The sequence below is a fragment of the Rhipicephalus sanguineus genome, chromosome 3, assembly GCF_013339695.2.
Source record: "Rhipicephalus sanguineus isolate Rsan-2018 chromosome 3, BIME_Rsan_1.4, whole genome shotgun sequence".
Lineage (NCBI taxonomy): Eukaryota > Metazoa > Arthropoda > Arachnida > Ixodida > Ixodidae > Rhipicephalus > Rhipicephalus sanguineus.
In genome coordinates this window covers 155,151,245-155,165,186 of record NC_051178.1, presented here as the reverse complement: position 1 = coordinate 155,165,186, position 13,942 = coordinate 155,151,245, and the positions used below count along the sequence as shown (strand labels likewise).

Sequence of the window (13,942 nt, the reverse complement as noted above, 5' to 3'; positions counted from 1 at the left end):
GTGTTCTGTCATGACTGCTTGTTCCTGTGCATGGCCGCTCGACAAAATGTTTTGATCGAGCTAGAATTCCAAATTAGTAGAACGGGAGACCACGTTATTTTTGGTGCGTCTGGCACCGTGCCTGGTACTTATTTGTCATGGTAAGTAGGTACGCTTGCACAACTTTCTGAGACACGACGATTCATGGCCTCTGAGATCTGTTTCTAAAGGCTTATAAAAAAAAGGCTTTTTTTTCTGCTTTGTTTTTTTACCACACAAGTAACGTTTGGACCATAAAATGCGATCACTTTGTTGTAATATGAGAAACATATAATACAGCTCTGTGATGAGAAAGACAGCGCGCTGCCGGATCTCGGAGATCAATTACATCTCACCACGCACTTTGCGGCCTATTTTGTACCATTAACCCTTCAGCTTGGGATTGAGTTCCGGTCCTGCGTAAACATTTCCTTTTTCTTTTCATTTGTTGCGTTTGTCTCGTTTGTTTGGTTCTCATGGCGAACGCCTTGGGACGATTAACGCAGCCGAGCGCCGTTGCTGTCTAAAAGAACGCATGCCAGCTGTGTCCACGCCAGTATTACATTCCTGCCTCTCTCTGATCGCGGTTGTGCTTCGCGGTGTGGAAAACGTCGCGAGCTGCTGCATCGTCCGTAGTGGTGTCGTCGTGACGAAGTGTTGTGTTGTGGATTGACCCCGCGCTACCACGAAGGAGGTGAATTTGTTTTGCTTTCGCTTCCCGTGTCATACTGTCGCGTGTCGCTTCTTCGTTGCCGCAGCTGTCGGGGCGACCGCTTGATTGAAAAGAGGAAGCTCGTGACATTGAAGTCTCGTTTCGCTGTTCTCGGATCGTGCAACAAGTACGCAAAGTGCGGGTAGCAAGCACTGCGCGCAACCACTTGCTTCGTTGCGGGCGTCGCCGGAAAAGCATGCGTTTGGGTTACTGGTGCACTTTGGTTTCACCCGCCTAATCCCTGCTGCGAAGGTCGAATCGGTGATTATCAAGATTTGCTTTATCGCTTTCGTCTGTGGCTCGGCGTTGCACGCGCAGCTGTAGGCTGTCCGTCGCTTATTTCGAGCCGATGAATCACTTTTGCAAGTAGGACGTGAGCTGTGCGTGTCGGAATCGACTGGACACTCATTCTTTCGCTTTACCTCGAACGCTAGACCATTGCGCGGTCGCCGTATCCTCTATCAATGGTCGATTCGAATCGTTCTATGGGTGAAAAAGCGGGCAGAATAGAAAGTGGAGCGCTCGTGCATGCTCGTCTCGGCGTGTAACCGCGTTGCGCACGCCGGAGGCGGTGTTAATCCTATTCGTGACGCACGGAAAACGCGTGTCAAAAGCGCTCAGAAAGGCGAAAAAGAGCGCTTTGCCAAGGTTGCGTGAAAAGGAATTCCGTGACGGCGTCAGCGGGCAACTACACTGGCAAGCTGGGCGTGTGAGTGCCAGTCTCGGGATACGAGCTTGTTCTTTTTGCAACCTCACGCGTACAGAGTGAATAATAAGTCGCACGTGATACGTTGTCGCAGATGTTACTTTAATATGTTCACATTTAGGGTGTATGTAAATGGCAAAGCAAGTTTACTGGGAAATGGCGTTGTTGTGTAATGTTTGGTGTCCTGAAATGCACACAATTTGACCTACTATTTTCTGCTTTTGGACTGATATTTATATCGATGACGTTGCCCTCTCCAGCCTATATACCTTGAATAATAACAACGCTCATGTAGCATATATACCATCTATTGTAATACCAGCATTTGCATAATTAGTGTCATAAGTGCTCTATGGCTCTAATTTTTTAGCTGTACGGCTGTAAATCTTTAGCTGTCACATTATATTGTTTGTGTATGGCATGCATGTTATGCACACAAGAAACCCCACCGAGCACAACGACCAAATTTTTCATTCATTCTCTCGTCATTTAACAGCCTACATGGAATGCTCTTCTTTGTAGCTGCTACGTCCACACCAGTTCTGCATTTTGTTGAGAACTATTCACTTATATGAGTTGACACAGTAGAATGGTCGGTATTGCAGAACGCAGTATTGCTTTAATGCGTTGGCTCTTGGATGATACGCCTCAGACACGGCAATGTGAACAGGCGTACTTCCATTTTGTGATGTCATTTTGTCTATGATTGACATGTGTGTCTGAGTCATATCAAGCCATGTACAATAGGTCCAGCTGTTCTGTACAATTGATGAGCCCCAGTTTGCAGGTGTATTTTCCTCTCAAATGGCACTCGGCGTTTTTTGTTTCTTTTTTCGTGCTTGACAAAGTTAGTACAAGTGTAATTGAGGAACATCGCAAAAGGCACGCGAACAAGTCCTCTTTTTGTTTCGCTGATGTCAGCCTTGCTGATTTTCAAAAGTTAGTATAATCTGCAAGGAGTGCTCATGACCTGCGCCCTTCTCGGTGACCTCTCAGATATTGACAGAAGTATGAAGTTCCAAGCTGGCCCTTTTGGTCAGTGGAACTGCTGATGCTTTTCAGTTTTAACCTTTGAACAGTTCTCTTGCTGCTGTGTTGGTGTGCACGGTAACAGCCAACAATATATCATGGCTGTCGTTGTGTATCAATATACATAGTACCACTACTGTAGCAGGAAACAGTACTCAAGACACATCTTATTCATTTAATAACGTCGAAGTCAGGGTCAGTTAGGTCATTTAAGTTGGGTTGTTGTGTTAGGGATAGGACACTGGCTGCTTTCTTTTAGTTAAAGAATTACTTGCTTGTCATCGCAAACAACTGTCTTTTGCTGCACATTGCATTTAATGTAAAGCAAAAAGCACAGTAAGCCATAAACTTTAGTAATGTTAATAGCCACTAGTAGTGTGAAATCACATTGATATGTTAAAGAGCTGAAAGAAATTTACTTTTCACATAGGACAAACTTTTACACAAGCTGCCAGGGAAGAGCTTCATTATTATCATTTATCTGCTTTATTAAAATTGATAAACTAGACAGGTGCATTCCAGATAAATGCACGCAGTAGGACTTTCTAAATAGCAAAAAATTATGCAAAGTGAAGAAGTGATTGACATTGAAGAACTTATGTGAGATTTTCTTAATTTAAGGTTAGTGCTTTTTTATTTTCTGCCGGAATTAAATTGCATCTGCTCCTATGAGCTTACAAACATAAACACAGGAAAAAAAATGCACTGTATAAGCATAGTGCAAGTGCTTTAAAATAACTCCAACAAATATGCTACACTTGAAAGGCTCTTTTTAGCATGCAGCCACCTGTAGGTCGTTAAATGAATGAACTTTTTGCAACAAGCTATTCACCAGCTGTTTCAAATCTATGCATGGACAGAGTTGAGCTCGTGCAAAGAATAATTTTTCGTGTATGATTTCAGCATATAACCATTCACTTGCTCAATAGAAATCCCGCCTTTCAGTGTGCTCTTAGAAATTGAAATTCAGGGACGATATAAAGCATTGATTCCTGTTGTTAGCTTCTGTTACTTTTTTATAATCCTTTGCTGAAGGCCATTTGATCCTGGAGACTATGTAGGTGTAGCGCTATCTGGACTCTGAGCTAAGCAGAAAAAGAAAGGAATTAGAATAGTGTTGCTACATGTGCCCCGACCCGTGGTTGTCTGAATGAGCAGCTATGGCCTCTTGCTAATTTGAATTAATTAGACTCTATCTTTGAGTTAAATTAAACTTGAATCCTTCAGTTGAAAGCAAATGCTTTGATAATATACACTAATGACTTCTTTGTGTAACTTATGGCTATAGTAGATGTAAATTTTTTCCTTTTCTCTTGACTTGCATAAATAAAAGAAAGAGGGATAGAGAGCAGCTAGAATGCGTGGTCACCAATACGATGCAACCCTGCTCATATATTTTCGACTGCCTGTGTCAAAGTATTGCTCTGGCGGCTTCTGTGCAAGATGAGCAGGCACGGTGTCCACTTGCACTCTGCGGCATGACTCATGCAGTCAGAGCTCCACATATCATTCTGTCACATGTACATCTACAGCAAGCTGTACACTGGTACAGTAGCCTGCATTCTGTTTCCTCCTCTTTCATTCTGTTTTTCCAATGTGTGCTTCGCAGTTTCTGACATCCGTTGGCTTCCTTTTCCTATATTGTTGCACTTTCACGTTTGTCTACATTCTTTCTGATCCAATTTTTTTTTTTCACATAAAAGCAAAAGAAAAAATTCTGCATTAGCAGCTGGATGAGGTTGCTAGTCTCTTGCTGAGCATGGAAAACTCCAGACTGAGAGTACATATGCATAGAAGGCAGTACGTGCATGCAAGATGTCGTGCAGTCAACGTATGGGATGCCTCATTGATAACTGTCTGCGATTGTTTTAAGGGTGGACAGTGTCAAGATTGTTTTATAATTGTAGCAGGCAAAAATTGATAGCAGTGGTGGACTTGATAAGGTTTGCTGTTACTGCCTGCGTAGTTTTTAATTTACTTTATTTCACTAAATTCCCTCACTGTTTCCAACTGTGCACGTATCGCAAGTTCAGAATGCGCAAAACATGTCCACTTAGTGCAAATACGGATAGCAGTGCTTTGTATTATGTGCCACATTGCTTTAGGAAAGTTTTGTATCACTTTGAGAAATACAGCCAGTTTGGCTGCAGATTCGAGAGCTTTTATTTTAAAACTGATGTAACTCTTCAAGATTTTCTGATAAAGGACTACCGACAGAAATTTTCCAAGCTGTGGAACATACAAACTCTACCCAACAGAAGCGTAGCCAGAAATTTTTTTCAGGGTAGGGGGGGGGTTCAACCATGCTTTCTTAATGTTTGTGCGTGCATTGGTATGTGTGCATGTATATATATATACATGTAAAATCGAAAAATTTCGGGGGGGGGGGTTCAACCCCCCAAACCCCCCTGGCTACGCCCCTGCTACCCAACACCTCTTAATTGAAATATATTATTGTAATTATAAATATTATATTGACAATAAGAATTTGCTATTGGGCATAGGTCGGCAAAAAAATTGGAGCTCACTGAGATTCACTCAAGAAATAGATTTTACTCTGAGGGCTCACTCGGACTCAGACTCGCCAAAATTTTTCTCAACTGGACTCACTCAGACTCAAACTCACCAACATATTACTCAGCCGGACTCACTCAGACTCACGGCTTTACCTGAGTCTGAGTGAGTCGACTGATGAGTCCGTTGGCGTAAAATTAGCTTTTCCGATCATGGTGTCCAACCTCTTTAACCCCAATATTTCACATAATTGGTGCCCTACGATAAGCCTTTTTGATCTTGTACCTTCAAATATGAGTTATCATCATATATCATGTGTCATAATTATTATATATAAATTCAGTAAGGACATTTTTATGAAAATACACATGACCGCTAGACGCATGAATGCTAGTGTGCTAAGATATGTGCGAATAGACTTGAGTATAAACGTAAGCCAATATAAGGCAGATATTAATGCTGAAAATGAGTAGATACAATCATAAGTCGGCAACAAAAGGTGGAGCTCACTCGGACTCAGACTCACCAATGTTTTCCTCAACTGGACTCTCTCGGACTCAGACTCAGTAAAATTTTCTTCAACCGGACTCACTCGGACTCAAACTCACCAAAATATTACTCACCCGGACTCATTCAGTCTCAGACTTGCGGCCCGATCTGAGTTTGAGTGAGTCGACTCATGAGTGAGTTTGCCGACCTATGCTGTTGGGACAACAATAATGAATGTTGCATATTATGCGCTGCAGACCCTGCATAGGTTCAAGCAGGGTACACAATACAAGGGAGATGTAGATATCTAAGATAGGCTTGATTCAATGTGTTTGTTGCTTGTTTTAAATTGTTCCATAATGTTATTGTTCTAGGAAAGCAAGAGTTATTAAATGTATCGGTTCTGGCATAGTACAGTGAGCGAGTCAGTGAGCGTAGTACAGTGAGTCGGTGACAATGAGTGTCTGAAAAGCCTTGCATAGCGTCATCAACGTTATCTAGATATTACGATATTGAGGTAAGAAGTGTGCTGCCAACAAAAGATAAGCTCTTTTATGTATGCTACGCATCTTAATTACAGTTGTTGCATGAAGCGATGCACAGCGATACGAGATTACCGAAGTGTGGAAGAACCCCTTTTTTTTTTCTTTTTTAAAATAATTTGGGCTGTTTATTGGGCCAAAAAAATGTTGATGAGTAAGGCAGAAACTGAAAAACCAAGGTTTCCCCTCTAAATTTTGCAGTTAAACTGCAGCATTGGCATGCAAGTTCGGCCTTATAAATTTGGAGGATTTTTGGTGTTGTTGTTGTTCATGGTTTGGTTACTTTTTCTCCGAACGAATCCTTTAAACTCACTAAGTGTGGCACCTCTAAAGTGCAGCTTAGTCTTTGTTCATCGATTAACTACTGCTGGGTCTCAAGAAAATGTTATTGAAGTCATAAGGAGCTAGGATAGAAACATCAATAGAGTATTTTTATTTTGCATCTGTCACTTACAAAGACTGGCGCTTCTGGTATCCCTAGAATATAGTTTCCTAATTCAGTTTAATTATTAATATATGAAAATTGTACTACGAAATACCTACGTTAATGGGCACTTAAGAGCTACACTAAATCTGTTAACATCGGTGTATTGTTCTTTATCAACACTGTGCACCATTGTGTTAATAGCAGCTGCCAACTCTGCCCATGCTTTTCATGCCAAGCCTGCAACTCCTGTACATTGGTGCAACGTAGTGAATTTTTGAAAGAAATGGTCTCAATACCCATAAAATTAAGTGCTTGGTTCTTTTAGAGTGCAACGTAGCTGACCTTTATGTATAAAACGGCAACCAGGCCTGTATAAATGCTGTCGAAATCCATGACATTGTGACTAACTGGAGCCGGAATGTTAGTGCTGCATGACCACTTGCCTTTGGCCTTGCGTTTTTTCCAGATTGCTACGTTTACACTCATGTAGAAGGGCAATTTCGAAATACAGCTTTACTATTTTTCTTTAGCGTCCCTTTAACACACTCTAGTGTTTCCATGAAAGTTATTCTTCATACTATTAGGAGGACTATTTATTTATTTATTTATTTATTTATTTATTTATTTATTTATTTATTTATTTATTTATTTATTTATTTATTTATTTATTTATTTGAAATAACTTTCAGGCTCATTGGGGATTATGTTAGAGGAGTGCCACAAATCACAACATTGTGTATAAAATAAAAATTATCAACAACCTTAAAACAAATGACTATACATCACACAAAATTTGAACACATAATGTATAACATAATACATAATGCATACATAATACACACATAATACTTGCATAATATTTAATATATACAAATCTAGCTGTTAATTGACGACTTCAGTGAAAATGTGCAATTAGCTTCACTGAACAGCTGCAGTGCAATGTGCAACTAGATTGCCTCTTTGTGGTCCTTGCTCCTACTTTCAACACTACTGCTGCCAACACCTCAACCAAGTCAAACACTCACATGTTGCATGGGCAAACAATGCAGGGGGCATGGGCAAAGCCAGCCGTAGATGATGCGAGCTGAAGCATGTGTGAGCAGACCCGGGTGCTGCCAGAGTTTGCGGGCAGCCAGGCAAGCGGGCGCCGCGTTGACCCGCTGGACAAGAGCAGCAGCTTGTGGTGGCGGCTGACTGGCCCCAGCCGACACGCAGCTACACGCCAAGCCAGCACTGCAGAGGGAGTCTACGCATCTATCAAACCACTGGCCAAAAGCCTGCCTCATGTAAGTGTTGAATCGATCGCTTTATCTACCCAGAGATCAGTCCTAGCTCTTCTTCCAGAAGGAAAAACAGCATTGTTAAAGGAAGACTGTGATCGTCCAAGAATGGAAACTAATTGTTATCCATTCATGAAGTTCAAACGGTGAATAGCCGGCGGTGTTGTGTCTACACGAATTGTAGGCAGAAGCAGCTTAAGGAACACCGGCATTTCAGTTGCAGTGGTTTGCATAAATGTACATTCACAATATCAAGAATGTGCTAAAAACAGTGATTTTGTTCGGAAAATCTTGTTGCCAATTTTTTCAGCGGTGCTTCATAATTTGCATCTGTTGGTCAGCATGAGCATATGTCCTACCTCACTGCATGCCTCTGTATTTTCTTATTTGCTTCAAGATGCCCCGCAATGCAGGTTGACAAGCCTGCACCTCAGGAGGTGTCCGGTGAGCGTCCGGGGATCCAGTCTAACGTGCGGCAACGACAGCGGTCATTAAACGCATCCCTGAACCATGCAGACGACCAGTGGCAATCGCGTAGCCTGAATGCTTCGCCCAGTGATACCTTGGACTCGCCTGCAGATGCAACGAGTCCCATCTCGCGCTCGTGCGAGTCCTTGGATGAGCCCGAGATTGACTACTCGGACAACGAGGAGGCCTCCAGCACCGACGCAGCCAAAGATACCGCCTTCACTGAGCCGTCGACCCACCACTTCGTATGTTGTTTGTAGCTGTACTCATTCTAGCTACTTGGAAAGAGACAGGATAGGCCGTAGAGCTGAAGGAGTCTGTGTTACATATAAAAAGCAGTGCTGGTAATGACATACATTGTAACATTGTAACTAGTACTGCATTCCCACCTGTCATGAAGAACTAAAAGTCATGATGCATACCCATGCTACATTCTGAGTAACAGGCTAGATATGTACCTCTGGTCAACCAATGTGACCTCCTTACCATTAAGGCTTCTTTCACTTTCCCCCCTTGTTGTTCGTCAGTGTTGGTGACAGTACTTATCTAAGTCTGTTTCAAAGTCCTTCTGACTCAAAATTAAATTGATTCGTGGTCAGCGCTGTGTGCCATGTCATGATGGGCATGACTGTGTACGTTAAAACATCTTGTAAATTCCAATTTTGCTTTTTAATATGCGCAACCTGCTTAAATAGTCAAGGACCCCTCTCCACAGGGCTATTTGGAGAGTTCAGGGAAATCTGATTTGATTTTATATTCATGATGAAAAGCCTAATTTAAGTCAACTCAAGCTATGATAAATACACTGTCAGAAAAATGGTGTATACTTAAGATGAATAAAATGACACATGTAAACCTTTCTGGCAAGTGCTGATCCAAATTCCACTTACATCGATTAATGTGGCAAGGGGGGCTTGTTGGTTTTTTGTATTGGTGTACACTGTACAAAAATAGCACACACAGGCAGGAGGACAAAGACACGAAGAGACACACACAGGTGTTGTGCTTTATATGAGATGGATGTTCTCTTGCTTTCGTTTCGCAGAGGCGTGAAAGGGAGACGCCAATCTATGCCAACTTTCCACCGCTGCCTTGCCCTCCAAGCCCACCACATCCGTCACCTGACGAGCAACCGCTGCGTTTTTTGAGCGACCACTGGGCTGAATTTGATGCTCGTGGTGTTGGCCGGAAGTTCTATTACAATTTTCACACCGGACAGCGCTCGTGGAAGCCTCCCAGGCGCCGAGGGGAGCTACCTGCCACTCATGTTAGTGCAAGCACCCAATGTAACTTGATTTCTGCATTTCAGCTTACTTTAATGATGCTGAACTGAAGCGAGCCCAGGAAAAAAAGACTTAATACCTGTGTTTAGTTTTGGAAGAATCCAGGTTACTAGCTCGCAAGAGCACAAGAGCACAACTATGTTCTATGAAATTGTAATCATAGATTTAAAATCATCTAAAGGGGGATGTCAATTCTGCCCATACCCTTACTATGTCGCACCTTTCACGCCATTTTTTAATGCGTAGGTTAAGGCTAGCATATTTTTTTTTACAATAATGGTGTCTAAGGACCCCTGATGTTAAATTCAAAGATATGTTTCTTTCCCACCTTTACTCTGGAAAGCCAGGGACCAATGGCAGGCCTTCGTGAGAAGAACAACATCGCTTCAGTTTCATCTTTGCATCCGTTGCGGAGCTCTTTTTTTTTTTTTTTTTCGGTCTCGACCAGTTGGATGTCGGGGGCGCTGCGGTGAAGCGTGGCCTTTCCTAATAGATGCCCCTGCTCACGCCTGTGTTTGTAATTGAACTTTTGGTAGAACATTTGTGAGCATACGGTGATACCTCACGCCCACATCTTTTTCAGGAACGAGATCATGCCAATGTAGCTCCACAGTCGGTCTCGCCGCGGATTTCTCAACGCAAGGGCCCCCCACCCCTTCCACCGGCCAAAAAGAAGCCACCCATCCAAAGCAATCCACTGTCCTCGAGCCAAGACAGTTTGCTGTCGTCCAGCCGAGACAGCTTGTTGTCCTCCAGTCGAGAGGACCTTCTGTCCAGCAGCCGAGATAGCCTGTCGCAGTCCTCTTCAACTGGCCGTAGCCTGTCCTCCTGTAAACCATCCGGTTCTTCTTCCCTTCCACGAGAGAGCACTAGCGAGGAGTCCGTGCAGCAAAATGGCAACAGCAAGTTCTATTTTGCTCGTGGCAGTCGACTGGCGATGGCTTACCAGTCAGCCGCAGATAGGGTAAGTCCCACCATAGGCCTGTGATCGTAGAGCTTCGTACATAAGAATATTAAAGCGAAATTTGACATTTCTGCGCACATGCACCACTAGAACGGCTGTTGTGCCAGCATAGGAATGATCAGCACTACATGTGTTCGCCTAACATTGGCCTTCCTGCTCCAAACAACTTTGTGAATTTTGACCTTGAAGCTTGTTTTCTTTTTTTTCTCGCAAATTCTTTTGTAAGGCAAAATTAGCCTCATTCAACATTTTATGTCTGCAGTTCAGTAACTTTCGCACTGTCATTGTTTCTAGCAATAAAGTAGAAGTTTTTGCGGCAGATTGTTCTCTAAGTGACTTTGATTTGAACATCTGTTGCTGGGATAAATGCTTATGAAATGTTTACTGTATCGTTACATAAAACACCATTACAAACATCTAGCTTATAAACTGTAGCGCTCCGATGTTGCTGGGATGTTGCGGCAAATCCAGAATGGTTTGAGCTTCACATGACGGTGCACAGTGTTAACCACAATGATCTGTTGTGTGTGAATTCATCCCACTTTCTCTTTTGTTTCCACTGTAACGTGTGCTAATGCGCAGGTATCAAAATTATTATGAAATTTTGATTGAGACCAGCATAAAGCATTTTCATTGAGAGCAGTTTATATTAGAGCTGTGCGAATAGCAAAATTTTGGGTGCGAAGCGAATTCGAATAATAAAGATTGAGTGCGAATCGAATCGAATAATTTCGAATAATTTTCGAATATTTCTCAAACATTTTTCGAATAATTCGAAGTGAAATTACAGAAAAAGTTGCAGAGAATCCCTAAGTATGTTCTTGTGAGATAGCAACATGAAAGTGTTTCTTTTCGCTAGGTTGATGAAGCGCTGGTGGGGTCATATTTCATAGTTGTCTTTCTTATCAAGAGTGAGGCAATGTAGAGGCCAAATTGTATTTATGTACATGATTTGGTGCAACCAAAGTGTTGCTGACAACACTTTACGCGTGATAGGCAGAGATGCCATTTCCTCAGCCTCTCCTCCTCTTTCAACTGCTGTGGAAGGCCAACTGATGTGGCGGACAAGGGTGTGCTCCCTTCAAGTCCGGAGTTCCAAATCTGTCCCGTAGACGTCGATATATAAGAACATCTGAAATTTTGGATGCTAAAAAGCTTCGGCGTCCGATTTTTCGGACTTCCTGCCCAAATTTCAGGTACAAAACAGCATTAATTGAGCCCCCAACTCTGCCACATCTTTCATCTCCATATTGGAACCAGCGTTTTCTTGAGTTAATACATTTGCGATCGTAACGGACCTTGAAAGGCAGCTTTGCCGCAACACGGGGGTGTGAGGAGGTGAAGCATATTGAAAATCTAGGGACCACTTCCAATCAGACGTTGACTCTCTCTTGCCTAAGTTCGACCGTAACGGAGCTTGAAAGGCAGCTTTGCCGCAATACGGAGGTGGGATGAGGTGAAGCATATTGAAAATCTAGGGACCACTTCCAACCGGACTTTGTCTCTTGGCTAAGTTCGACCGTAACGGAGCTTGAAAGGCAGCTTTGCCACAAAAAGAGAGTGTAATGAGGTGAAGCATATTGAAAATCTGAAGGGGTCACTTTCAACCGGACGTTGACTGCATTTGTCTTTGGGAAGTTCGAATAGTTCGAATAGTAAAATTTCAGTGCGAATCGAATCGAATAGCAAACGCTATTCGAAAAATATTCGAAATTTCGAATATTCGCACACCCCTAGTTTATATATAAAGCAGAGATGATGGTTAAAAGAGTGCCATAAGCTGCTTGATATTAATATCAACAGACATTGCAGAAGAAAAGACCACATTGGTAGAGTGAAGTGTTGTGAGTGCAGACAGGCTTCCCTGAAGAGGAGTGATGCCGTTTTAATAAGACCATGATGCATAACGCTGCCAAGGGAATGGATGTCATTAACTGGAACGTAGGTGCTTCCAGGAGTATTTCAGAAGGCTATCGCATATAATGTGGTAGTTGTGCATAATGATGTCTAGAGGATATTGCCTCATCAGAGTACAAGCAAAATTTGTCATTTGACTGTAGCATTAGCTCACAATCAGCAAACTGGCCAAGAGCTTGGTATGTGCTTTTATTGTTTAATTATGGCTACAGTATTAGAAAAAGAAAGTGTTGAGAAAAATCTTCCTAAGCCCTGCCAGTATTTTTTGTTTTAAATTTTAGTTCAACTCCAGTGATGCTTATCACATTAATTTATCTTTTTTTAACTCTGACTTGAAGTGAATGATGAGCACAGGTTGTAAAGACTCACCTTGGGGAGCAAACTTGGATGACTGCCACGGCAACGCTTCGCTGTATTGTTACACATCGCAAGAAAGAAAAGGAGGTGAAGCCAAAGCGCACCTCATTTCAACTGGGGCGGTTTTGTTGTCGGCACCTCCTGTAGACTTCCTGGCCACTTCCTTCTTTCTCTCACCCCAGAGAGGAAGCGCTGCCGCTTTCACTTCCTGTGTCACGTCGGCTAGGTTTCCCGTGAGTGAGGTCTTGTGAGATGTCGAGCGGTTGTTCCTTTCTGGCAGCCAGTATAAGCTCTCTGTCGTAATGGACCTCTTCTTTAAGAACAAGCTGAACCGGGCTTTCTCCTATGAACTGGAAAGCCTCCCATCTTCGTTGTGCCAGTCTACGGGTGTCTTGGAGTCTCCGTACAGCAGTGCGGGCTCGGAGACTGACTGCTTCTTTTCACCTTCCGATGTGACCTCGTTGTCGTCACTGACGTCTTCTGAAGAAGAGGTATTGGTGAAGTTACCATTTTCTTCCCACCAAAATTTTAAAACTCTGTGCCCAGATGTGTCGAAATCGGGAAACGTAGGAGGCCTGCTTTATCTCGGTTCACTTACTTCCACCACCATATTCGGCAAGTTCCTGTTCTTGTGCTCATGCACGCACAGGTCATTTTGCGTCACCATCATATTCTGCTTTTGAAGATAATGAAGATTAAGCGGTTACCTTTTTTTTTGTCTGAAGAGAGCAAACATCCCTAAATGTGCATTTACACCCCATTTTCATGTTTGCCAAGCAGGTCTTTTCAAAACAATAACGTTTGAGGCAGGGTTGATGGTTTTGTCAACATAAGTTAGACTATGTGATTCTAAAGGGCTCACTTGAAGTCAAAGCCTTCATGCTGGTTGTTGTGCTGCCAGGATTTTTATCCATATTTTGCATCACTGTCCTGGATGTTTATGCCATGGTACAATACTCTAGTTTCCTATTGAACTTCATATGTTCATTTAATGCAAAATGTCATGTGGCTGCCAAGTACTGCCACATGTGATCATAACGAGCGGAAGTTGCTTCTTGACTTCCACTGGTAAGTAGGCCTAAGGCATCGAGGCATTGCTTCTGTTGTTGCGAGTCCTTTAAAGTAGTGTGGCAGTAGTAGCATTATTGTTCAACTTAGCACCTCCAGGCTTTAGTAGCACACATTGAGAAAAGGTGCTGCATATGCACATATCAACAATTCATGACATCCTGTGTT

At 42.7% G+C, this 13,942-nt stretch overlaps 1 protein-coding gene across 1 annotated transcript in view; it reads left to right on the top strand.

Annotated features, from left to right (window-relative positions):
• Positions 1–418: 418 nt before the first annotated feature.
• Positions 419–13,942, top strand: part of LOC119387514 (WW domain-containing protein tag-325-like) — a 30,910-nt gene continuing 17,386 nt past the window's right edge. Inside the window, 5 exon segments of the mRNA XM_049414189.1 lie at positions 419–712; positions 7,487–7,723; positions 8,131–8,430; positions 9,231–9,452; positions 10,052–10,432. Coding sequence (XP_049270146.1) covers positions 7,529–7,723; positions 8,131–8,430; positions 9,231–9,452; positions 10,052–10,432 — 1,098 coding nt within the window. The 5' untranslated portion in view covers positions 419–712; positions 7,487–7,528.